This window comes from Delphinus delphis, chromosome 15, assembly GCF_949987515.2.
Source record: "Delphinus delphis chromosome 15, mDelDel1.2, whole genome shotgun sequence".
NCBI lineage: Eukaryota > Metazoa > Chordata > Mammalia > Artiodactyla > Delphinidae > Delphinus > Delphinus delphis.
The window spans coordinates 37,444,610-37,471,377 of NC_082697.1; the positions used below are offsets into that span (position 1 = coordinate 37,444,610).

General features: G+C 52.7%; 1 protein-coding gene across 1 annotated transcript in view; it reads right to left on the bottom strand.

The window, feature by feature from the left end:
* Positions 1 to 25,356, bottom strand: part of JAG1 (jagged canonical Notch ligand 1) — a 35,585-nt gene extending 10,229 nt beyond the window's left edge. Inside the window, exons 1-12 of the mRNA XM_060031237.1 lie at positions 24,806 to 25,356; positions 24,074 to 24,379; positions 15,449 to 15,500; positions 9,898 to 10,152; positions 8,153 to 8,213; positions 4,207 to 4,337; positions 3,852 to 3,971; positions 3,300 to 3,413; positions 1,805 to 1,918; positions 1,117 to 1,230; positions 663 to 709; positions 154 to 327 (exon numbers count right to left, since the gene is read on the bottom strand). Of these exons, the coding sequence (XP_059887220.1) occupies positions 154 to 327; positions 663 to 709; positions 1,117 to 1,230; positions 1,805 to 1,918; positions 3,300 to 3,413; positions 3,852 to 3,971; positions 4,207 to 4,337; positions 8,153 to 8,213; positions 9,898 to 10,152; positions 15,449 to 15,500; positions 24,074 to 24,379; positions 24,806 to 24,886 (1,569 nt within the window). The 5' untranslated portion in view covers positions 24,887 to 25,356. The remainder of the gene's footprint in view (positions 1 to 153; positions 328 to 662; positions 710 to 1,116; positions 1,231 to 1,804; positions 1,919 to 3,299; positions 3,414 to 3,851; positions 3,972 to 4,206; positions 4,338 to 8,152; positions 8,214 to 9,897; positions 10,153 to 15,448; positions 15,501 to 24,073; positions 24,380 to 24,805) is intronic.
* Between the last annotated feature and the right edge of the window lie 1,412 nt (positions 25,357 to 26,768).

The window sequence follows — 26,768 nt, forward strand, 5'->3', positions numbered from 1 at the left end:
GGAAGAAAATCACTCATCACCCTCCTTCCACGGCGCGTGTCTAGCAGAGATCCCTAGTCAACAGGAGGCTCCAGACAGTGTTGGGAATGGGAAGGTGAGGGTGAGGAGACTGCCTGTGAAAACTGGGCCATCGGGCGCTCCAGCCCGGCTCACCTGACAGAGGTTTCCAGAGAAACCAGTGGGACAGAGACACTGGAATCTGTTGATTTCGTTCTGACAGTGACCCCCGTTGAGACAGGGGTTGCTGGCACACTCATCGATGTCTGTCTCACAGTGATCGCCTGCATAGCCAGGTGGACAGATACAGCGATAACCGTTAACCAAATCCTGGAGGGAGGAGAAGGAGGGTGAGAAACACATGCTTTTTTTCTAGGTGCTCCACAAACACAGGGCTTCAGTGGTTCAGCGTGACTGTTGCGCTTCAGCTGATTCACTGAAAGAGATGCCAAACCTCTCCAAATGTGAGAGAGGAATTTCTATGTGCATGCCTCCAAGATGACTCCCGGGAGGCTGGGGTAACATGAGCCCGAGTGAAACTTCCAGAGACTCACTTTTCACCTGCATTTTTAAATCTCCCAGGGACAGAGCTTTCCCAGGGTCACATAAATCTTAAGGCTTGTTGTCAATCACTAAGGTTTTGATATAAGCAAAGATTTACATACCCGACAGGAGGCGTCATTCTGACATTGGCCGAGGCAGTCATTAATATCTAAAAAATAAACAAGTCACCGTATTGGAGGGGCAATTTACATTGAAGTTGGGCTTCACTGAAAAGCCTTCTCTGCTCAGGAAGATAAAAACCTCCAATCAGATTTCTTGCGTGCTTCCCGTGAAATAAGGTTATTGGTGGGAACACTCCCTAGTTCTTCCAGACTGAGGTACCGAAACTTCACATCATTGTTTTAGCCACCTTATCAGAGTACGGCCGTTTTTTACCAGCTAATTGATAACGTGTATGTTTTCATTTCTGTGCCCATCACTCCCTCTCCAAAAACATTCCCTCTATAAGGTTCTCCTTCCACTACTCAAGTCTTAGACCTGGAGCCTGAATACGGCTGGCAAATGCCTTCAACACCCCAGTCTCATGAAAATCAAAATTGAAACAGTCTCACTCACTTATGTCACAATTCTGACCCATCCAGCCCGGGAGGCAATCACAGTAGTAGCTGGCAATCAGATTCTTACAGGATTTGGCATTTACACAAGGTTTGGCCTCGCATTCATTTGCATCTGAAAAACAGAGAGGATGAACAGTGAGAAATGGGGTTCTACCCCACCTCCCCCCTCAAAAAAAACACCATACAAATAGTTTGTCTGAAACGAGACATTTTAATAAGCTAGCTAAATAAGAGATGCTACTTTGAACATCTCCCCTAGCTATGCTCCAATAAGGAATGCTAATTGATAACGTTCCAGCTGCTGTTGACAACTAGCCCCCGACAGGACAGCAGAAAGCCACTAGGCACTTCTGTGCAAAACCCAGCGCAGCCTAGTTGCTGGGATTTAATAGTGGCAAAAAAGAATGCAGACAGCTCATTCCTCATGAGATCATCCCCGTTTGGAACCCAGCTGAACACTCCTCGGACAGACGATTGACATGGTTCAAGGAATCCCACGACTTTCCCACAGGGCCTCAAAGAGCCAGGCCATTTGCATGCGAGTTATTTCTTCCAGGCCTGCTGGCTGGACCCTAGATAATAAATGACTTCTTGGTACGATGGCACGCAAGCTTGCACCGCTGGCCACATGTACAGCTCCCTTAATCGCTCGGATCAAGCCAGCCCCGGTGCAGGAATTCTCTTACCTAACTGGCACGTTTTGCCCGTCCACTGGGGCGGGCACACGCACTTAAATCCGTTAACCAAGTCCTGGCAGGTGCCCCCGTGGGAACAGTTATTTGGAGAACAGTCATCAATGTCTGTTTGACAAAAAGAGGAGAGGGTTGGCAATTTAATCTCAATCCATTTGACAATTAGATAATTTAATACCACCCCTCACATGAGGGGCCTTCACTTAAGAGCCAGACACCTGCTGCAAGTGACTGCTACGATGACGATAAGGCCTGATTTTAGCTTTAAATCCCCCACTGGCCCAGTTCATTTAATCCGCAACCTGAGCGGGTGGGAGAGCCAGCTGGATCCCCGGAGCATCAGCCCTGGGTAACTCAGGACATCTCTCACTGCCTACCCTTTATTTTTAACGAAAAGTTCCATCACGGCACAGAGGTAACTAAGGAGAGGTAAGGAAAAATAACTTCTTTGCTGGTGAAAAAAAAAATCATATTCTTGTTTACTCACAGACTTTTCCCAAAAGCACATGCCTGGGGTGCCCAACCTCCCCCTTCTGCACTAGACTCCTGAGGCCTCTTAGCGATTCACCTCCTGCCCGGGTAGGAGGTGCCAGGCTCTCCTCATGAATCTGCTCACCAAGCCTTCACACCCCCAGGAGATGGGACTTGCTACTCTCCCGTTTAAACAGGGCACAGGTTGGCAGTGACTACAGTCCCACCATGGTGACGGGTGGCAGGGCCATGGTGCCAGCCCAGGTGATCCAACCCCGGAACCCAGCTCCTTAACCGTGTTGCATGCTGTTCTCAGGGGGCCGATGACCGTGGACCTCGGGCCTGGCTGCACCTCTGAAATCCAGGAGCTTGTGTGTGTTTTGTTTTTTGTTTTTGCCGCGCTGCATGGCATGTGGAATCCTAGTTCCCCGACCAGGGATCGAACCTGCGTCCCCTGCACTGGAAGCTCGGAGTCCTAACTGTTGCACCACCAGGGAAGTCCCCAGGAGCCTGTGGAAGGTACGAACTCCCCAATTCCAAAGGGAAACCGTAGCACCCAGAGACCTGTACTGGGAAGCACTGGGGTAGTCCTGGTGTGCGGCCAAGTCCCGCAGCCACTGTCACTCTGTAGCCCTGGTCCCTCTTTCAAAATTTGTCCCCACCATGAAATTCAGTCATGACCACCTCCCCCGCAGGCATCCTCTGTACAGCTTCGAGGAGAATAACCGTAATTCAGTTCAGAGGAGGCACAAGTCCAGGGAAAAGGACGCAGCTACCCCACGAGCGAGTTTCTTCCAGTCAGAGATGCGTGTGCTAACTTAGCAGGGTGCCTTAGGATGGGGGTGCCAGGAGACTTCCTAGGGCAGAGGCCGGAAGCTCAGGCCAGCCTCACCACCAGACCCCCTCCCACCGAGACAGACCCATCACTAAGACCGACGTGGGACCCACAACCCTGTACCTTGACACAATACCCCCCTCCCCCCCCCAAGAAAGGGCACAAGCCAAAACGCAGACTTACTTGTGGAGCACGTGGGGCCGGTCCAGCCCGGAGAACACTCACACTCAAACCCCAGGGAGGTCTCCTTGCAGCTGCCTCTGTTGTGGCAGGGATCAGAGAGGCAGGCGTGTTCCGCTGTGGACACCAGCACAGCAGTCAGCAAGGGGCGCCCACCGAGAGAGGCTACCTAACACTCCCCCCCGCAACCAAATCGCACGCCTGGGCCACCAGCTCGAGCTCGTTTCAAGAAATCAAAGCAGGTGTGGGACGTAACCCCGCTGTGTCTGCGGCGGAAAGGAAGTCATCTCTCTTGCTAAGCTCTCCGGCCCCATTTCTCCAAGCTTTTGACCTGGGAGCTGGGTCACTGCCCTGTACACGCCGCCCCCGATGCAATCAGCAGCCCCCAAACCACCTGAGCAACTGGACAGAGGTTTCAAAGACCCACGGAACGGCTGGGAGGACAGGTCTTAACGTTGGAGGCTATTTTCATCTTTTTATGAGTCCCTAAGTGTATTTAAGCTGAGTGTACAGAAAAATTAGACAAAGGGATCTCACTGCGCCTGGACCACTTACCAATTTCACAGTTGGGTCCCGAGTACCCCTCAGGGCATGAACACTGATATTTGTCAGGCCCTGTGTTGCTACAGGTTCCCCCATTGAGACACGGCTGGTGGGTCCCGCAGTAGTTGAGATCTGCCAAAAAGACCCCAAAGAAGTCACTCAGAGACCAGAAACACTGTGTTCCTAGACCCATTCCTCTTTAAAAACTAAAACCGAGGGAAACAGACCCAGATTCACAGGGTTAAAGGCAAATTCAAACAGATTTAGAATAAAAGCCCCTGCAAATAAAAATAAATGAAAGTACAAACCAAATCACCCACACCCCACCCCCGACCTCCAGCCCCACCCAGGCCCTCCCCAGACATACCTTTGTCGCAGAGCTGGCCACCCCAGTTGGTCTCACAGAGGCACTGCCAGGGCTCGTTACAGGTGCCGTGGACGCACCCTGGGTGTGGGATGCACTTGTCACAGTACAGGCCCTGCCAGCCATACTGGCACCTGGGGACACACAGCAAACCCTGCTTTACCCTTTAGAACTTGCAGGGAGATCGGAGCCAGGAAAACACAAGGATGCAAAGCCCAGGCTTCTGGCCACAGGATGGTAGACTGTCAAGGTCTGTCCGGGGGTTCCCTCTAAGCAAACATTTTCCCAGTTGGACTGAGGTCCCCTCCCAGGCGACTCCCAACAAAAGGAGGGCTGTTTGGGGAGAGGCCAGCACTGGGCTGCCCTCCACAAAGCCCCTCTCTCTTCTCAGGCTCCCCCATGAGCCCAGGGCGGAGGCTTGGAATAAATGAACCCCTGGGGGGAAGGCAAGGGCTCTCCCTGCAGTGACAACAATAGCCATGCGAAGCCTCTGCAGACGCAGCCCTTTGGGCAAGTTTTACACAGCAACGCGGCTGGGCTGTGTCCCAGCAGCAAGTCACGACCCCAGCACACAAAAATGCACCAAGACACCGAGTGCGGCAGGAAACTGCCTCCCAAGGAGGCTCCCTGAAATCAGACGAGGAGGGAAAGGGGCTCCCTTCCTTGGAGAGATGGGGTAGGATCTCTGGACCCATTTCTGCAGGGAGGACGAGGAAAGCAACAGCGCTTGGACCTATTTCCGTACGTGATTTATGACCTGCCCCCCTCGTGGCTATTTAGGCTAATTTATTTTATAGTTATTTCTCACTTTGCACACACACACACACACACAGTCAACTTGGTTTATCTCGTATTGGGGAAGGGAGTCGAGTTTCCTTTTTAAGCGCCTCATTAATCGGACTCTCTGGAGGCCAAATGGTGCCTTTGATCCCCAAACAAAAACACAAACATACACCTTCACCTGGGGCAGGGGCTCCGCTACTCTCCCCTCAAGTTTCAAGCCCTCTGAAACTCTAACTGCCTTCTCAGAAATCAAGCTCTAGCAAACAGGAGCTGGCAGTGGGGGCAGCCCACAGTGGAGTGAAGGTGGGGTGAGCCAGAAACAGCGACCAGCAACTATTTCCATGACGGGACCCGGGAAAGCCATGGTCAGAATCGCCTCCCCCGCAAAGAAGGAAAGGCGTTCTGCGTCCAGAGAGCTGGAGGTGGGCTAAAAATCCTTGTCATGGGAAAATTACAGGGAACCAGCTAATCGCTAATCATCCACGGCCGGGAGTCAACTCACCCCTGAGAATTCTGACTCACCACTTCCTAACTCCTAAAAGCAAGCCATCCACGCCCCAGCACACAGAACCACCAGGCTGTGCGGCTAAAAATCAGAGGATTCTGGTTCATCTAAAACGAAACTCCAGTCTAAATGGCAAGGCACTATTAAAGGAGTCAAATAAGAACAAAGTAAATCCTCCGGTAGAAATGTTTTTTCAAAGTGGACACTCAAGGTGGTGGGAGATCACGGGGACGCTTGTGTAAAGACTGACAGTCTTAGTCTGAAAGGTAGATATTAAGAAGGAACTGATTGGGAAATAGCATTATTCTTACAGTCTTTCCCTCGTTGCCTTCCAGATGAAGGATCACTACACCTCTTCCATTTGCTTAATACAAGGAGTAAGAGGCAGCTGAGGACCCACCTCGGCTCTTAATCAGTGAGAGCTGGATACCCAAGCATAAGAAAGGAACCACAAGAGGCCCTGGATGACTTCAAAAGAAAACAAATAAAAATACTGACCCTAAAAGAGGCATCCACAAGGTTATCCCAGTGTAATAATATATGATTAAGGTTCTCATGAGAAATTGAAGTGACTTTCCTCATAGGATGATTCATAATTGAGTCTGATATTATTGGCAGGCTCGCAATAAAGCAAGACTGTGCACCCAGAAAAAGGGATTCCAGGTCGACCTGGGAGCAAGAGAAGCAGTAAAGTGTTCTCATGCGGGGGAAAAAACAAGACAAAACACACCTCTGTAATACATGATCCGAAGGACAACTTACAGGTAACTTGCCATCAGCTATTTCTGGAGCAGGATGCAACCAGAACTTCCTTGGCGAGAAGGTTCTGTTTTGATTTTTCAAGGGAAGGAGAAGGAGATGGCCTGAGAGACCATGCAAATGATGTGTGGGAAAGTCACACCTTAAGTAAATAAGGGCCTGCGAGTCCAGGCAGGGAGTGGGAGGGAGACTTCGAAAGAGAAAGGCCTAAATTCTGGAAACAAAGCCTGCTGTTCTGGCTGGGAGGGCCCTCCCCAGGCAGCAGTGTGTTTATTCTGATGACAGGAGCAGAAATCGAGGTCGCCCTTGACTGATACTCATCTGAGCTGAGCACCCGCGTGCTGAGCACGAAGCGGGCGCAGCAGAGTCCCTGAGAGCACGGCTGATCTGACTTTCCGCAACAATCTTCACGAAGAAGAGCCTGCCCCCAAGCTTGACAGTAACGCTGTTAAATACCACAGTCGGCTGCCACCAGCGATGGGGGTTCGCAGGCGAAGCCCTTCAGTCTTCCAGAAAGTAAACTTATCTTTCTGAAGTGCAGGAAGAGACAATTTCAGGCCAGCCTGGTTTTGTTTTCCTTCCAGCTGCCCTGATTCCCACTTCAGCTTCAAGCCCCAGAGCTCAGAGCTCCCCGCTGCACGGGAGGGGAGCTGCGGCAGTGGGTGCACAAAGGTATGGAGGACCACAGGGGTCTTCAGGATTTTCGGAGCGGCAAAATCCTGTGGCTGTGCTCAGCCTGTCGAAATGCAGATTTCTGGGCCCAACTTAGGGACTGGGGTTCCGTGGGTGTGGGGTGGCACCCAGCAACCTGCATTTCCACACGTCCCTGGTTAACTCAGGGAATGACACTCTGAGTACTGAGGTTTGGGGGCAGTGAATCCCAAAGTACGGTCCCCGCGCCCCCAGCAAGAACAGCACTGCTGGGGGCTTGTTAGAAATGCAGAGACTTGAGTCCACCCCAAGCTATGGAATCAGGATCTGCGTCATCACAAGAGTCCCAGGTAATGTCAGTTTGAGATGCACTGGTTTAGACTAAGGATTCATAAGCTTCCCTGGGCTCAAACTGGGGTAGCTTTGGGGGAAAACATGACAGGCCCAAAGGAACCATTGAGTGTCACATTAAATCTGCTAATCCTTCAGATTTGGGAGGAGAGTAAAGTGGGCGATCATGTCAAAATGCCACAGACACCAACAGTATTTCCTGAAACAAGCCTTTCCCAGATTGGCATGATGTACATTTCAAGAAGTTCCAAAAACTGTAATCGGGAAGCTGTGGGGGAGGTCTCCATTTGGCTTCTTGCATTGTCCGGGACCATAAAAGAACAGACTTCAAAGGCCAGCAGCAAAAGTCTACATTCATCAGGCTCAACTGACAAGATTCCAGCGCAGCCATTAACCTCTCAGCACCGGCCAGGCTCCCGCCTGCAAAGGGGCCAGGAGATTGTCCTAATCCCATTCTAAAGAATGCTCCACTTTCCCCTATTGATGGGAAAAGTGGGGGAGGGCTGGGAGACAGAAAACCAGGCGGGGGCTGGAGGGTGGAGGAGGAGAGAGACCGCCGCAAAAACCAAACCCACAGCCCTCCATCTAGTCCATTAGCACTTTAAGGGGAAGATTATAAAAACGAGTTATCAATTTACAGAACCGTTAATACATGAAGTCACTGACTGTGCCCAGAAGAGTTTTTTTTTCCCCCCGAGAGAGAAGCGTGTGCATTTCACTGGACAGCTGGTATAATTTAATAAGCTTCGGATGTGCCTACTTGAAAAAAAAATTTTTTTTTTTTTTTGGTAATGCTTTCTTGTCCTCCAAAGTAAAAGAGGCATATTCACAATAAAGTCAGTCCTCCTCTTGTATTAAAGGGATCATTATTAGGAAAAAAAAAAGAGTTTAGTTGTTTACCTGCAGTCACCTGGGAGTTTGCAAGACCCATGCTTGGGGCTGCAGCCCTGCCGGCAAATAGCTGTAAAAAAAACAAAAAACAAAAAACACAGAAGGATGTGTCAGCACACTGCCAGTTTCTTGCACTGTCACCATCATGAGAATGACCTTGTCCATTAAGCCAACAAAATCCACTATTTTAAGAGATCTCATATCAAGCCCACTGTAAGGAGAGGAAGACGGGAGGTGCCCCAAGAACAAACCCAGCTTTAAACTTCAAGGCCATGCTAGCAGATCCTCAAACGTGATAGCATTTGGGGACAAAATGCAGGCAAGCAGGTGGGGGAAGGGGAGCTTTACGGAGTCTCCGAACAATAGCTATGCTGCTCCCGGTCAATTCCCACCCTCGCCGAAAGCAAAAAGGAGGTCTAATCCTTCCTCAACTCTGTCATCTTTCCCACTCTGTACCCCAGCCTCTTCAGAACCCTCTGACCAAATAAATGCCTGGTGTCTCAAAAATCCCATGGGACTCAAAGCCAACCAGGCCTGCTTCACTTGGCAGGCTAATCCACGGGCCAGATCTGGTGGTCCTTTTTTTTTTTTTTTTTTTTTGCAAAGTATCCACAACAAAACCATTCTGCGTCCTTTATTGAAAAAAGTTTTTGAACAGACATTAAAAAATAGTAGAACTTTTTAAGTAATTGTTACTGATTTTTAGGACACCAACTATTTAAAATATGTTTTATCAATCCTTTCATTTGGATCCCAGGAAGGCCATCCTTTTCACTCTTGTGTCTAATTATTTAAGAAAGCAATATTGCCCAGGAGACCTGCAAATTCCTCTTTGCCCTTCCCTTCAGTCACAGTTCAAAAATTCGTTTTTCAACTTGAGTTTATCTTACAGGAATTTACCAAATTATGTGAACTAAGCAGAGTGCGTTAATGTTGGTGAGGGCCTATTACATGGTTGACTAGAATTATACACCAATTTGCTATGAATTAGAAGCTTTGTAAAGGTAAAGACCACAGATAATTCTGTGAATGTCTGTGAATGTGTGATAACTCCCTGTATTCTAATAGACAGGGCTGGGACAGCAGACAGGAGGTCTGGAAGTTTATCCCACTGTGGAGGCGTTCAGTTCACCACTCGCCCCCTCCCCTCAATACCACGGCCCCCAGAGATGCCCAGTGAAAGCTGCCGTAAGGCCACCCTGAGCCCAAGGGCTGTCATTTTTCACAAGCTGTTCAGACATTGGCTGGGCTAACCCAGTCCCACCTGGCATCTGTTTTGCATCCGATGCCTTAAAAAGCAGAGCCTGAGAAGGGGGTTCGGGTACAGAGAAAGAGGTAGAGGGCAGATGGGCAGGGGAAGAAGCTGAGCAAGAATGTGGTCTCAGAGGGAGCTTGGCCTCAGCCTGATCCCAGGGGAAACTCTGGACTGTGAACTGTAGCCCAGAGTTAACGCGAAGGGGGCTGTGGCCTTTTACGCCCACGTCAGCCATTCACAGACTGTGAGCTGGAGGGACGGGGCGTGGAGTGCCACCTGTTTGGCCAAGGACAACGTCCAGAGAAGGAGACGTTAGCAGCCAATGCTCAGAGCGTCTGGGGGATGGGGTACCAACGGCATCTTCGTGCTTCAGGCCTAGAAAGCAGCCCAAATCTCACCATACCCAAGAAAGCCACCTGATGGCAGGGGCGTGAGAACATGACACCCAAAGGGACAGCCACCAGGAGCTGGTTAACCCACCAGGCACGCCCACACACACCTTTGTTACATTCAGGGCCCATCCAGCCTTCCATGCACGTTTTGTTGCCATTCTGGTCGCAGGCGTAGTGGCCAAAGAAGTCGTCTCTGGGTCGGCAGAACTTATTGCAGCCGAAGCCATAGTAATAGTCATCACAGGTCACGCGGATCTGATACTCAAAGTGGGCAACGCCCGTGTTCTGCTTCAGCGTCTGCCACTGCCGGCTGGGGTTGATCATGCCCGAGTGAGAAGCCTTTTCAATAATGCTGTCGGGTTCTAGAGGCAAAAAAAAAGGATTAATCACACCAACATTTACATCAGATATCAGAGCTTCTCCCCCGACCATTGTGATGACTTTTAATAACAACAAATGCACACGGCACAAAATTCAAACAACACAAAAGGGCAAAAAATGAGCCATTCGTCTCCCTCCCCATCATACATTTACCCTTTTTACTGGGCATGTAGTATTTCTTCATCTGGAAATAAAGTGAAATCATTTACCTAGTTCCCAATATGTGCACTGAGGTTGTTTTGGCCTTTGGCTATTAAGCAAAGCCACAGGGAACATCCTTGAACATATTTGCCTGTATGTGGTTCTAGAAAAAAGAAATATCCCAGAAATGGAAGTGCTGGATCGAAGAAGACACACACAACCAACACGCTTCCTCCCAGAAAACCCAAACCACCAGGAACAAAAGCCCCATCTGTCTGCCCTCCCACCAGCAAAGGAAACTGTTTCCCAACAGCAGTGCCAACACTGCGTTATCAGACTTTCTGATTTAATGGGTATTTAATTAAGTGATGGTGAGCACCCTTTTGACAAAACCACGTGTATCAGCTCCTCTGAACTTCAATCTGTTTCTCTCCTTTGCCAACTCTTCTATTGCGCTGTTTGGTCATACTGGTTTGCAAAAGCTCTTTACATGTGATAGAAAGTGGCCCCTTATGGAAGGCTATTCTTGAAGAAATTTCATTATTCCAGGTAAAGGTTAGCAATCTTTATTTTCTGGCTTTAGAGTTTTGTGTCTTGCTTTAGAAAGGCTGTGTCTATTTCCAAACTCTTCACTGGAAGCCAAAGAGTAATTTTTTTTTAATTATAAACTTTGTCACCTCTTAAGCTGGCATTTAAGTAACAATACCATGAACTTGATGCATTTCACCTTTCACCTTTGCCCAGAAGGCAGATGGGAAAAGCATTCATCCCAGTTTACAGACAGGTAGACTGAGGGTCAGGCTCCTTGAAGAGCGCCTACTGAGGAAAAGAGACACGCCTGGGGCCCAGACAGGTCCAGGAGGAAGAAGTGGTCCCTGCCCTGGGGTCACCTATCACTTAGTATGAGAAGAGACAGGTACAAAAATAGCTCCAAACTCCAGGTGCCAGGAGTTCAGGGGAGGGGCGTGAAAAGGAAGCAAGGCCCCGAGTCAGCACCCACCCTGGTCCTGTGTTTGTTTTCTTAAACCTGCCAGCACCAACCCTTGACGCCTTGTCAAATTCAAGGCCACCTTGGAGAGACCGTTAGGACCTGCTTGCAGTGTCTTTGTGATTCTTATCCACATACACCCGTTTTTCTAGGCCTGTGCTCATCTGCAAGGCTAGGCAAACCCCACAGGCGACCAGGAGACGGGCACTCCTGGGCAGCTTCGGCCACACTCCACTTCCAACAGCGCCCCAGCCCTCACCCTCTGGGCTCTTTACCTGTGGGCAAGACGGGCCTTGAACAAGCCTGCATACCTGCAGACCTACACCCCGGCAGGCATGAAGCGCTTGCAGAGGACGCTTTCCTAACCTGAGTTTTGCAAATAAACACGGGCCAAAGAATGACAAAAATGTCCCTGCATTAACAGTGTGCTTCCTCTGCTGGTTCAATGAAAAAGTGTAGTGAGCTATTACCATGTGATGATGAGATCTTAATAAAGGGATTACTTAAACACACTAGCCTTCTCAGGCAGGCTGCAACAACAAGCAATTCAGACAAGAGTCCGGGGTTATCCTAAAGGCACAGGTTGACATGTCAGTCAGTGGTTTGGTATGCTCTCTATTTCCGAGAAATGCTGTGAAGACATCATTTCAGAATCCTCAATGGGGCTAACAGGTCTGTATAACTAACTTCACACCTGCGTGACAGATTTTTCCTAAGGGCCCAGAGGGAGTTGAATGTGTCTGTGACACACTTTCTGGCATCTGGATTACAGAGATGCTTCTTCTAAGCTGCTGTTGCCTGAATCACACTTCCTATCAGCTCAGGGCATTACCAGTGTTTTTGGGGTAGTTCAGTTGATAGCCCAGCTTTAAGATTGGAAGGGGATACTACCAGGCCTTCCTACAACCTTGAACTGCATGAAGATGGAGCACGAAGAACCCACAACAGCCTTGCAGGCCAAGGAGGAGGGGATGAGGCGAGTCTGAGCAGAATCCTGCAACCACGCCAACCACAAACCTTAACCAAGAAGGCTTAACCAAGAAGGCTACAGTATAAGGGAAACCTGGTCCTAAGTATGCCAACCTGTGTTTACATATCTATTGATCAGAACGAGAAACTGAAATCATTTGCTCTGGGGGAGAGAGTAAGATCTGCACCCTTATATAGTGCAGTGCTGAAATGCAATAGCAACGACCTTGGAGGGCTGGCCTCAGAAATACTTTCTAACATGTGTACATCACCTGGGTTTCACTTGGGCCAGGCTCTGCTCCCAAGGGTTCATTGCAGAGCGGACGTGAGAAGGAATTCTCTGTTCCCAAGCTCAGGGCTCTGCCTCTAATCTGAAGCCTTGTTTGGTCCCCAAAGAGCAGCCAACCCCAGTTGGGTTGCTACACAACCTCAGCGTCTGCCCTCACGGAGGACAGTGCCTTGGGAGGGACAGAGGGTGAAGGGAGTAAAAGCAAAACATTCCAGGCAGTGTGAACAGCACGTGCAAAGGCCCTGAGGCAGGAGAGAATGTGATGCATTTGAGGACAGAAAGTTGACTGGTGGGGTTTGAGAGAATACAGGTATGACAGATGACAACGTGGCATGTGAGATGGAGCTGGCAGGGAGACAAGACTGGGCCATGCAAGGGGCTTTGGGGCCACACAAAGATCTGTCCCGAGGGCAACAGGAAGTTACCAAGTGGCTCTCAGTAAAGGTGACACTCCAATGTTATGCTCTGAAAAGATCAAGATGGCAGGAGAATGGAGAAAGCGCTGGAGGTGGACCAGAGTAGATAGGGGTGCATTAATTCAGCCGCTACTGTAAGAATTCAGGCGTAAGCAGATGGTGACATGGACCAGGGTAGCAGCAGGGGAGGTGGAGGGAGGCAAACCCTGTCAGGATTGGGTGTGGAGCACTGGACATAAGATTTTCAGAACTTGGAGGTGGGTTAGATACTGATGCTAAGAGAGGGTGGTACACAGGAGGTGCTGTCCAGATTTCTGGCTTATGGTAATGGGCGTTCAAATGCTGGTGCCAGTCGTCCGTAAAGGGCCCTAGGCGGGCTCTGCTTCTGGGGAGGGAAGATGACACATTTGGTTCTGAATATGCTAGAATCCGAGATACCTTGGAAGCATCACAAAAGGGAGGCTGCACAAGCACGTGGATAAGCCACTCCCAGCAAACCCCCATCCCTCCTCACCAGGGTCACAAAAGTGAGGCTCGGGCTTCCCTGGTGGCGCAGTGGTTGAGAGTCCGCCTGCCGATGCAGGGGACACGGGTTCGTGCCCCGGTCCGGGAAGATCCCACATGCCGCAGAGCGGCTGGGCCCGTGAGCCATGGCCGCTGAGCCTGCGCGTCCGGAGCCTGTGCTCCGCAGCGGGAGAGGCCACAACAGTGAGAGGCCCACGTACCGCAAAAAAAAAAAAAAAAGTGAGGCTCAATGCCCCGCAGTGGGCATTCCGTGACTTTGAGGCAACCCCTCTCCTTCAAGAGTAGAGGCCTGAACGCCCTTTATCTCTACTCCACGTCTTCCTGTGTCCTTGCAGTGATTTTACCTCTTAGCAAGAGAGGAGAGGCTCCAGAGCCCCAAAATGGGGCAGACAACCGTGGGCAGCTCTGGAGGGGCACCAGCTTCTGGAGGAACAGCTACCTGACCCGTGGGCTGGTGGAAGGCCCAGGAAGGGCCCTGCAAACACTAGGGGCCCCTTGTACACCCTGCCAGGTGTCCTAACCCAGCTCTTACCAGGAGCCAGGGTCAACCTCAAGGATGCTCACGCCACCGGCCAGCCTGTATTAACATCTGCACCAGGACATCTGAAGAGCCTGTATCCCCCTCCCCCTCCCCCATCTTCCCAATGTACAGTTACCATTGTAAGCAGGTCAGCGACATAACGCTCACCCAGCCCACAACGCGTGTGGCAGGGGAGGGAACAGAGAACAAACAGGTGCCCAGGACCCGGACTGGCATCAGACACAGCCCAGGCAGGTCACTGCCTCCCCTCCCTCCACCAACAGCAGGACGGGGGTATCACTCGGGGAGGAAGGTCCACGGATCTGGACTTCAGATGCCAAAGCACAAGGAGTGACCCAAACGGCCTGAAGCTTCTGGCAACCGGGGCTCAGCAGTGATCGAGCGGCTCAAGGTGGGCCAGCGAGACAGGTGGGCAGTGGCTTGGATTCTAAGCCCTCACTGTGCCCTCTCTGGTTATTCACCAGTCCCAGAGTCAGGAAGAAAAAAGCAGGCGAGAAGAGGGGGAAATGTTCTTAGCAGCAAACACACCAAGGGTCAGAGAGGATGAGACACGCAGAGGGATGGGATCGGGGGGCACACAGAGACACCAGGCCAGTCAACCCCTCCTCTTGCGCAGACTCAGGTTTCAGCGTGAATCAAGTTTTCCCATGACAACCACCCAGATCCTGCTGGCAAAAAGGGAACTGGCTGGCAGTCTCAGCGAGGGAGGGGAAACGTATTTTGAAGCTACAATCCAAGAGCAAAGACTCCGTTCTAAGCCAGACAGATGCTGCCGTTTCTACTGGCATCCTCTAGGGCTTCCCCCGACCCCAGCACCCACCCACTCCCAGCAGCCCTGAAAAGCAGCCTGCGCTGAGAACAGAGCCACCTTTCAGAAGGGGACAAGGCCAGTGTGATGGCCGTGAGGCACTGGAACACCTGTCATGCACAGTGTGGGAAACCCTGACCGGCTGGGGGCTCACCTGCCCAACAAGTGAAATTCAAGGTCGGTCTTTAGAGCCCAAAGCCACCTCTTCAGGCTTTATCTTTCCGATGAGAGATTAAATGCTCACTTAAACTTTAAATGGACTTTTAAAAAGTCACTACTTTGATCCTTTCGCAAGTCTACAAGGTTTTAGAGTTGTAAAACCATTAAGATCTCTATCCCAAAGATAATCTAGGGGCCGTATTCAGGGACTGAGTTAACTGGCGATCTGTCCTGGCCACTTAATGTTCCAAGCGAAAATTCTAGGGGAATTGATGGAAAAAGACTCCACGGCAGGGGGGGGGGGCGGCGCGGAGAGGCAGGGGCAGTGGCAGAAGAGCTCTGAAGCAGCCTGGGGACAGCTCTGTCCAGCTCTGACATGCACCGGGTGCCAAGCTCTGTGCTTCCAGACTCACGCGCTCAGCCCATGGCTGTGATACTTACGGACAGTGTCATTGCTGGAATCCCACGCCTCCACAAGCAAAGTGTAGGACCTCTGTAACACAGATAAACAACAGCTCAGTATTCAGAAACGGGGGTCAGCTCGCAAAGGTCAGGCCTTCTCGGCCTCTCTGCCAAACAAAACCATGCAGCCAAAATGGAAACTGTATTTGCTGTCCAAGTGAGGTCTTGGGTGTTTAGGTCCAGACCGGCTCCCCACCCCTCCCCCTAGCACCCACCCCAGGGTGGCAAAAGACACCGGGCCCACCGTGGTCCTCATGCAGGCAGCCTAAGGTCCCGACCAAGAAATGCCATCTCCCTAGACTTGTGAACACTTTGCGTATGCTTTTCCTAAACTTTCCAGACTCTAACCCTCGTGCTTGAGAAAACCACACAAAGAATTGATTCTAAGCTAACCAAGCCAGGTGTTTGTACCTGGGAGTGGAGGCGCTCACCCAGTGAGGAGGGCTGGGGATTGCTGTTACACTCTGGGCCCTGGTGGGGAGGTCCCCGGGGAGGCCCCTTTTCCTTTGCAGAACCCCTTTGAAAGCCCTGTCTGTGTGAGACCATCTCGGCTCCCACAAGTATCAGGTGACTCCAGGAAGCAGGAGGGGTGGGTAGGTGCAAATAGACTCTGAAGACAAAGGCGGTAACCTAACTTGGGGGTGCAGGGGGGGCGGACTCTAGGGACCAAAGTATAAAAGGAAGAAAGAGCTGCACCCCATGGGTTGTATTTATTGATAAACTTATCTGTCAATAAGATCTAACATTCCAGGAATAATCAGAGTCCACTAACTAAACAAATTCCCTGGACACTGGCGGGATGCCAGCCATTCTACTGAAGGTACCTTTTATCTTCCAGGCTTATCTCAGAATTCCACCTCCTCCCCGTGGCCCCCACCACTGCCAAATCCAAGCCATTAGCAAATTCCCACTTTTACTCAAATCTTCATTTGTAATTTAGAATGAGGTCGGTCTCACAAAACACCAGGGTTTCAAGAAAACTTCTGCTATCTTGGTGCTGGGGAAACGTATCCAAAGGGGTAGAGAGTAGGGAGGAAAGGCACATGAACCCTTTTATGTATCCCCGCCTTGTCAATGGCAGGTACCAGTACGTCGGAAATAGTAGCGTATATTGATCAAATAATACAGTGCCACCTACGAGGTGAAGGCAAAAACAGAGGGGGGAAGAAAAAAAAGAAAAAGGAACTTCATTCATAACTCAAAGCAAGCTTACTGCTCACACAGCGACCCAGCAGGTCTCTGAACATAAAAATATCTTGTGATAGACCCCGCCTTGGAATTCAGCCGAAATATGTTTCATACTCAAAGCAGAGGAGGATTCCATTTCGCTCACTGATAACTGTGGGAAAATGCTCAGAAAAGCAAGCAAAACTGGGCAAGCCGGGGCACATACCCAGCCCTCTCCTGCAAGTGGCCAGAGGTCCAAATTCATTGCTGTCGTCACTGGTGTTTTATTAGTGGAAGTTACACCTTATTTACTGCCTCTGTGTTTCTTAGGACTTCCTACAAATTACCAGGCTCTTCCCTGAGAGCACCAAGAAATTAGAGGTTTCTCTACTGATTTGACATGACAGCCAAGTCCAAATGAGGCCAGATGTGGGTCTGATTCTGGATAATGAAGCCCTTCATTTGCTGGTCACGTCGAGACCCACGTTCTCCACTTCCACATATTGTTGTCATTAATCCTCTGATTAAATGCACTGGTACCCGGGAGTTTGTTCAGACTTGTACAGGCACTGAACACATACTATGCCCACAACCCCACGGAAAGGGAAGGCATCCCGGGACCGAGCTGGTGTGACAGTAGTAACTCTGCTTAAAGCTCAAGGGCGAGGGCATCCTTGGTTCTTGCACAAGATCTAGAAGGCCAGGCTCTCCCCCGGACTCATCCTTCCAGAACTGGGAGACCTCAGAAGTCGCTGACCAACATGCCCCACCTTGAGGGGAAAGAGGAGTACAGAGCCCTTGACACCAGCTGGCATCATGATTTCCCCATGAACGGCCTTCTAGGAGGTGAAGGTGGGGCAGGGGCTGGGGGCTGCAGCACTGACAACGAGGCGTTGGTAGAAAATTCAAGCAGCAGCCCTCCACCGTCTCTCTCTCTTGTTTCAGAGAAGGGACTGTGGTTCTAGGACTCGCCTCCTGGGGCAGAAGGATTCCTCCCACCCAGCCTTCAGAGAAAAGGATTCTCTCCAAGGCTCCTATTAGGAGGCACTCTTAAGCTCCCACTCCAGCCCCACACAATCGAGATAATTTGGCAATGATTATTGGTTGCTAGGGAACTTTAAGTTTTCCCAGGCCCACGCTTGACCTCTGTACATCCCAGAATGTACATCCCGACTCTGGGATCCAGATCCTGTGCACCTTATGCCAGCAAGGCCAGGTACCAGGCCCCAAACTGGCATCCACTACAATCACGTCACACCCAAGTGGCCACTGCAAACCTAACCCTAGAGAGGCCAAGTCCCAGGGCCCTTCTCACGGCTTGGGAAGGGGTGCAGGCGAGATGACAGGCAGGTGTTTCAACTTATTAACAAGTTCATACAAAAAAAAAAAGAAAACCCGCAAAAAACATAAAAGACAGCAAACACCTGGATTTTTCTTGGTTTCAAACTAGGAGAACAGGATTCTTATAAAAAGCTACCTGGCATTCGTCTATTTTTCCTTACATTTTTTCCAGAAAAATGGCCTGGGGGTAAAGCAGGAGGGATGGGCAGCCAGCAGATCTTCAGTCTGGCTTCACAGTGTGAATCGCTTCTGTCCTTCCCAGCTCCAGGGAAACCTGGCAACACGGCAGCTGGTTCTCCCTCTCGTGTAGCAGGAAGGAGCAATAGTCAGCTTTTAGGAGAACCTCTGGGGAGGATGCCCATGGAACTCTACCTCCAGGAGGGTCCTGGCATTGAAGGGCCCCCGGCGCCTCCTCCCGCCCTTGGCATTGGGGCTGCGGGAGGCCTGTGTTCCGCGCCCATCCAGCCCCATGGTGGTTACCTTGGCACCGGGCGGAGTGGTAAGCACTTAATTGCCATATTAAGAAGGGGGGATGTGAGAAACAAAGGTAATTGTGCTGGCAGCTGAGAGCTTCCTCTTCCTGGCAACAGTGGCAGCCAAACCGAGCCCTGAGAAGCTGCTGCTTCCCCTCCTGCCAAGCTGATGGACACAAACAGCCCACCATGCAAACGGCACACGTGCGGCATCCAAAAGCCCGGGCTGCAGAGCAGGCGGCAGGGAGCGCGCCCTGGGAGCGCCCACAGGGCCATTGTACAGAGGCATCGGCCCCAGGTCGGTCTGGGGCCCTGTGCTCTGCTGACTCAACTGTCGCTTCCTGTGGCTGGCCCTGTATCTGCATTATTTGTGCAGCGGCTGCATTATTCCCCGTAATCCTCATTTCAGTCAATTCGGCCACACTATTGTCCTGCCTGCGTCTGGGTGGCCGGAGTATAAAACATTCCGAGCACAAACGTATTCAATAAAGGCTCCAGAGATGTCATGAGTGGGTACATGCACGCTCGCTCCAACGATTCATGTGTGGCAGGGTTTGGGCAAGGTGAGGCACGGAGGGAGGACAGCCACCCCATGGCATCCCGGCTGAGACCTCAGTCACAGAAAGCAATTTAGTCTGCAGGGCTTGACATTTCAATAGAGTCTGATCTGGTTACAAAGGGTGATTTTCTCATGAAAGCCCACCTCAAAGACTCACCAAGCAGGGCCCCGAAGCTCATATCCAGATTTGAGACTCTCAATGAGAGGCCCCCCACCCCCTTTCCCATCATTACCCCTACCTGTTTGAAAAGCATCCCACTGATAATTAAATGCACCAGTTACAAAAGGGTGGCGAGGTTAATAGATAGAATACCGAGAAACCAGCCAAGCACAACCGTCCGGTTCACACAGAGCAAGCCTGAACAAGATGCCTTTCTACTCGTTTACCAGAAGCGCATAAAGACTGGGCTGAACTGATGGAGGGCCCTGAATGTTTGACTATTTATGTGCCACTTTTAACCACTGCGAGCCACGCTGTTGTGTCCTCCCAGCACACGCAGTGCACCAGAGACAAATGTCACTGGTGCCACAGAAACAAGGGCCACAGGGCAGGGTAGTGCACGCGGTGATCAGAAACCAGCAAGAAGTCACAGCACAGCCACTCACCCCCGCCCCATGCCAAGCTAGAGGCAGGATATTTCTGAACCCAGAACCCAACCCCTCCGCCTCTACCATTCTAGAGAACACAAGAATCATCACTTCCCATGCATACTAAAACAAACATCTTCCTAAAGTTGAAAACTAGGTTAGGTTTGTTTAGGGCTAATTTTTTTTTTAAATGTATTTAAAAGCTGGGGCAGCTTGGAACCTCACCCTGGGGGTTGAAGGGGCAGAGCGTAGGAACATGCCTCTGAACGCTTACCAAGGAGGAGTTCTCAGGAATATTTGCCTTTATGGATTACCATGCTGATTGTATGCATATCCAGAGATTACGCATTCTTACACTGTAACTAATCTCGAAAGCCTGGCATTGGAACCAGGTTCTGGCCCTCCTACAATGGGCCAGTGGCTGCTATGAATCCGGCCAAGACCTCTGTTTGCATTCCTGTTTTCAGATCAGGACGTGAAGACTCCCTGTTGCCTTGGCTTCGTTTTTTCATGAATAACATTTTTCCTCTATGCTAAACTTTCCACATACCTTCCATCCAAAAGGTCCCTTACAACTATTTGCTGTAAAGATTTTAGGCAGCATTCAGATTGCTGGCTTTCTGGGAGGCTACATGCTTTGTAAGTGGCTGCTGCCTCTCCTCCTTAACCATCCAACTCCCCCAAACAGCCTCCATGCCAAAAGCTTCACCATTCTTGAAAAATGCTTGAAGTCCCTGTAGAATTATGGGTGTGGAGCTGGTGGGTTGTAAACTCCTATAAGTACTGGAGGTTTGAATAAGTTGCTAAGAAACAAGACAACAAGGAGGAAGAACACACAGAGGTTACACCTGGAAGAGGAAAGAACGATCAGAAACCAAGTACCTTGAATAGGGATTCCATGGGGGGAGTAGCCATTCTGCAGACACTCAGTACAAAGCAGGCATAGCTCAACTTTCTCTCCAGCCTGGTTTTGCAATGCAGACATATCATTTCATCACTTTAGTTCGAGGTAGGTATCTTAGGGCAAAGGGTGTTTTCCCCATACACAGAAAGTCGCTTGCTCTGAGCACGTACACACGTGTGCTATTTGTATGCACGCATGCTGACCACGTGGGTGGCACAGTCTGACTGCAGAGAGGAGCCAGTTCAAATGAGAATCCCATCCCTCCACGTGGCTACCCATCTGCGGAGGCCTAGGGACCCGAGAGCACAGAGGAAGGCATAAAGGCAAGGGCATGTCAGTTACGGTCTGCGACTAACCTTATAGCATCCGATTTACCCAAACCCCTGGCCGTTGGTCATTCAGGCCTCAAGTGTGATGCCAAAGCTGGCATCCCTCTGGTATGCAAGAATCACACTTCACTGGGTTTTCCTAAAAGATGGAAGTTGATCTCAGCAAGCCTTTTGTCAATGTCAATGGCATTTAAATATGAGGCCAAGAGACCAGGTACCTGAATTGCTTCCCCCCAAATTTCTCCAGATTCACTTCACTCCAGGGCCAGCAAAGCATCAGTACAGCTAACTGGGGCTCTGGAGTTCCTAAAAAGCTTTTGGGACTGGGTAGTGGTAATTACACTAATGTACTTTTAATTATCAGGCACTCCTGGGATTTAGTACTAATTTTGGGAAGTGCAACTTAACCATTTCAGTGATTTCTAAATGGTTATTCCCCAATCATTTCCCGTTGAGCCTAATTACCTCCGATAATGCATGGTCTTATCACTGGGTCCCCTGATTGGAGGATCATAAATCAGACTAGTTGCTTCAAGTCAAGCCCCTCTGAGCAGCACTGCTATGCTTATTAGAAGCCACGAAAGAAAACCATCACCAGGCTGCGGCTCGGGCAGTGGACCCCAAGTGGGACACAATCAGATACTGTCTGGAGGGCAGGCCCACACCACAGAGCTTCTCACAAGGACACTGGCCTGTGGATTACACTTCAGATCTGAACAAATCGTTTTCTCCTCTTCCTCTTCAGAACACAAGCAGTTGTTTGATTGGGGCCCTAATTCCAGACAAAACACATAATTACACCACCTTCTAAAGTGACCTTCTTTTGTGCACCCTGAACCACCTCTCTGCCACTGTCAGCAAACTTGGGAGGAACCACATGGACACTAATTGTGGCTGCCTAAGGGTTAGAAGCTTAGGGGCCAGGAAGTCCAAGGTAGTTTAGATTTTTTTTTTTTAAACCCTGTATCCTCCTTGTTCCATCTTGAATTCTATACCAAGTTCAGCTATTACCTATTTAAGATATCAGCTTTAAATAGACACGCTCACTAATATTTAATTGCCAAACTGAGTGAAGCTGTGCGATCTACTTCGGTACTAATCCAGCTACCTAAGTGCTTTCACTTCAGTTAACACTCACACTGGAATCATTCTTGAAAGTTACAGACAGTGGTGTTTCTCCAACCGTGCTGGGGAAAATAACACGGCACACCCCACCTCCACTCTCTCTTGGGAAGTCAAGCTTACGCTGCACAGCAGGCCTTTTTGGGGCGGTGGGGTGGGGACTTGTTTAGGAGGGAAGCAGGCATTTGGCCCAGCTTCAAAAGAACCACACTCTCAGTGTGAGCTCCAGCCGTCTCCCCCATTCTAGAAAAGCCGAGAGTCTATTTCATGGTTGGTGACCCGCGGGGCCTGAAACCACAGACGAGCACCAGCAAATCAATCGTCTCCCTGCCCTCACACACCACTGCCGCTCTTCCCCATCTCGGGCTCTCTGCCAAGTGTCAAAAGGAGGCAGACACACCTTCTGGGTCACTTTCCCCAGCCAGCCAGGGGAGCAAGGCTCCCTGTGTTCATCCCAGCCGTTTCTCTGACCCTCCTCTCCAAGAGGAACCTCAGCCAGCCCTGCAGCTTTTCCACATCAGTAATAAGATTCCTTTTATGGTCTTGTGAAAAGCGAGGGGCTCCGGACTGATCCTCCAGGCGGGTGTAACCACCTGCAGGCCCCTTCCCCCTACCTCCAAACACACGGACAAGGGCAAGGGCGGTCAGTCGTCACAGTCAACTTGGGCCCAGCCAGATTAAAAAGCGGCCAACCTCTTTAGCTTAAAGTTCTCCCTAGAGGGGATTAACAAACAAGATAAACACTCTTTGTAAAAATGAGATCCCACAACAGACTCAGTCCTCCATTCTCAGAGAACTCCACAAACCACAGGTTTTTATAAGCCCCTTTTAATGGCATGTTCTGATAAATGTCTCATCCCACCCAGGCAGAGGGCACTTTATAACGCCAGCCCCAGTCAACGTGGGCCTTGAGAGGCACCCCGAGCTTCTCACATACTCCAAGGCTGACTCTCTCCCCTCCCTTCTCACAGTTGCGATTGCAGCCCTAGCCCGCGATAGGAGGCAGCAGAGTGCGCCCCATCAGAGCACGTGGCGAAGAGTATTCCCCAGGGCACCGACCTCCCCCTCTCACCACCCACCCGCCCAGCACAGGCCGGGCCAAGCCCCAGTCCTGGTACTGAGTCACGCCTCCTGGACGGCAGGAGCGGGGCAGAGGGCACCAACATTTTCCCCTTTCCTCCCCTTCTGCAATCACACTCATCTTCCTTCCACCCATTTCGAGACGTTGCCAGGGCCTCGCTGCAGGATCGGCCAGCGGGGCCCGAGCCTCCAGCGGCTCCAGAGTCGTGGGTCTGTGCACTTGCACCCGCAGGGGCTGCCTCGCTCGGGCCGCCCCTTCCAGGCCTCGGCACGCCCCCCGACGCTCGCGGGGCCCGCGCGCCCACCGGACGAGGGCGCACCCCCGCCCTTCCCGGGGAAGTTTGCAAACACAGCTGTTCCAGAGCCCGGGAACCGCTGTTAGTGAGGCCACAAGGGCTACGCCGCGCGGGGGCGAGGGCAGGAAGGGGCCGACAGGGGGCGGGTGGCTCCCGTGCCCGCAGCTCTGGGGAAAGCCCGGCCGCCCCCCCGGCGGCGGCCGCCCCCCGGCCTTACACTCAGCCCAGAGCGCGCCCCCGCACGCACCGAAATCTCCCGGGGAGCAGCGGGAAGTGGGCTCCCCACACCCTCCAGGAAGGACACACCCGCCCTCCCGGCTGCTCACGGGAAACGCGAGGGTGCCAATTTGGACGGCGTTCGGAGGCCACAACTGTGCCGAGCCGCCTTCCCCGGCGCATCAGGTTTAATAAGGCTGAGCAAAGATCATCTATAATGACCTCCTGGCTCGGACGGTTACTCTCGGGCCTTCACGTTGTAAGTTTCAACCGGCCTTCCTAGGAGCCTTGCCCCACCATCCGCTCTGGGGTCCCACTTTCGTGCGCTTAGCAAAAAGCACTGGGGCTGGGGCCTGCCGAGATCTAGCTACAGAGCCTCGGCTCCCTAACCCCGCCACCACAGAGACATCCCGGGTTAGCGCCGAGCTTCCAGCCAAGGCCCTTTAAATCCCTCTCCTCTCGCAAGAGAAAGCAGAGCTCGGCCCACGGGTGCAAACCACTGTCCGTCCGCCCCCCGGCCGTCACTCACCGGCCAGGCAAAACTGAAAGGTAGCACGATGCGGTTGCGTTCGTTGCCACGACTGGCCTTGAGGTTGAAGGTGTTGCCCCCAATGACAGGCGTGGACCCTGAGCCAAAGCTGCAGGGCCCCCCGGCCGTGACGCGCGACTGGTACTCCTTGAGGCACACTTTGAAGTACGTGTCACACTCGTCGCGGGAGCACTTGCGGTCCCCCGGGTTCCGGGCGCCGCCGCAGCAGTTCCCGTTTTGCAGCTCCCCGTTCACGTTCTGCATGGAAAGGATCTCTAACTCGAACTGGCCGGAGGCCCCGCACACCTGCCGGCGAGAGAGGGAGGGAGGGAGGTCAGCGCAGGGGAAAGTTGTTTTCTTCGGGGGTGGAAGTGGCGACTCCGTCCCCGCCCGCCCCGACGAGCCCTTGGCGCCAAGTGAAAATAATTTTACAAAACTGGGTGCAAGGACTCAACGTGATTCCCGGGCTTGAGAGGCTAGAGTGGGAGCAAACCGATACGACTGCCCCCCCCCCACCCCGGGAGCAAGAGCGGAGCGAACGCGCGCTCTGCCCAGCCTGGAGTGTACATTTAGGAGCCAGGGGGCTCCCCCAGCCCAAGTGCAGCTTCTTGGGCGCAGGGGCCGGGGCGGGAGCCGGCGCCCCAGGGCTACCGAGCCCGCTCCAGAGGCTCAACCGCAGGCGTCCGGGGAAAGAAGAGGACGGGTCGGGAGAGTGGCCCGGCGGGCTCTTACCTTGGCTCGCAGGGCGCAGAGCAGGGCGAGCAGGAGGCTCAGGGGGCGCCCGGGCCGGCCGCGCGTCCGTGGGGACCGCATCGCTGCACCGCGCGCCGCGGGCACTCGGGACGCCGCCGCCGCCGCCGCTGCTGCTCGCGCTGGTGCTGCCGCTGGTGCTGCCGCCGGTGCTGCCGTCGCCGCTGGCCCTGCGGCCGCCGCGTCCCGGCTCTAATATACTCCGCCGATTGGAGCATGCACGACTGGAAAACAACACCACTTTTCAAAAGCCCTTTCAAGAGCGGCCCGTTCCAGAAGGCAAAGAGCCCGGCCTCCTTTTATTATTCTGATCGCTTCTTTGAGGCGCTCCCCCTCCTCTTCCACCTCCCGGCTTTCTTTCCTTCTCTCGAGCTCCCCTTCTTTTATTATTATGATTATGCGCAGCCTTTTATTCCCTTTCAGATCAGCTGCTTAGAGAGGAGGGAGGGAGGGGAGGAAAAAAAAAAAACAACCCGAACCCAGCTCGCGGGCCGGTCGCAGGTAACACAATGACGCGTGCCCGCCCGGCTCTCGGAGAGGGACTCAGAGAGCCCGTCTGGGAGCCGCGGCCGGGGCTAGCCACCTCTACCCAGCGCGCCTGGCAGGCGCATGCGCGCTTATTAATATTCATGAGGGGCGTGTCCACCATCGACACGCCCCTTCCCTCCCGTTGGATGGGGTGGGGGAGTACAGGGAGGAACTTGGAAGGGGCAGGGGGCTCAGGGAAGCGCAGGGACGCGTAGACGTCTGGGGGCCCAGCGCAGACCCCCGCCCTCGGGCGCTTTGGGCCAGGCGGGAGGCGGGTAGGGGGTAGGGCGCGGGGAGGAACGGAAGGTCTCCGTTGCTCTGGGACGCGCTAAGCCACTTAGACGCCCGGGGACCCCCGCGCGGACCGCCCCCTCGGGCACCTCGGGCCGGGCGCCTCTGGCCGCCCGTCGGGGCCCCAGGTGTAGGCCCTGCGGCGCTGCCTGAGCAGTCGGAGCGGGGCAGCTTCCGCCTTCCGAGCCGCCTGCGTCAGCTGCGGCTTTCGCCCCGGGAGGAGGGCCTGCCCGCCGGGAGCCGGGCCGGCTTCCCGCGAGCAAGCTAGCGAGCGAGAGAGTCGCCCAGAGCGCGCGGCTGGCGGCGGCGGCGAGGCTGGCGCGCTGGCCGCCGTCTGCTCGCCCCGCGGAGGCGACCTGGGCAGGCGCTGCTGGGAACTTTGAAAAACTTTCCCGGAGCCAGGCTGGCCGCAGATTCGAGGGGAAGCCTCGGCCGCGCCCTACCCTCTTCCAAACCCGAGTCTGCGGAGCCTCGGAGGGCTCCCAGCTTCCTTTCCAAACCGCGCCGGGGCAGAGGAGGGGAAGCCGGGGGCAGAGGGCGGCTGGCACGAGGGGCGGGGGGGAGGGCCCTGCGCAGGCTTTGCAAGAGGCAGGCAGCGATGCAGATGGGCTGGGGCTCGCACCCTCCCCGTCCCGCTGCCCAGGCCGCAGTGCCGGGATTGCACCTGTAGGCGGCCTCCGAGCAGCTCTGGGTGGCCGGAGACTAGCCTGGAAGACTGTCTCACCGCCGTCGCCCGGCAGCAGAACTTGGCTTCTCTGGGGTGGCAGTGGAAACCGATGCTATTTTCTACCTTGAGGCGAGCCTCGCAATTAACAGCGACACTCTAGGTCACAACCAAGGTCGAAGGAAACCTGCGGGCTGGCAGACGCCTCTGCCAACCCCTCTGCGGGAGGACCTAATGCTGTGTTGGAGGAGATCTCTTTAGGGAAAAGACTGATTTCCCCTGAAAGGTGGACAAAATTTTGGCCCCTATATTGGGTACGTCCTGAGGAAAAGGGGCCGGATCGTGGCTCAAACCCTCCGAAACTGTGGGGCATGATGGGCTGCAAGGGTGAAAGGAAAATATTTTCCAACATACTGAGTTATGAGAAAATAAAACGGTGGCTAATTTGTGGTTATTTATTTA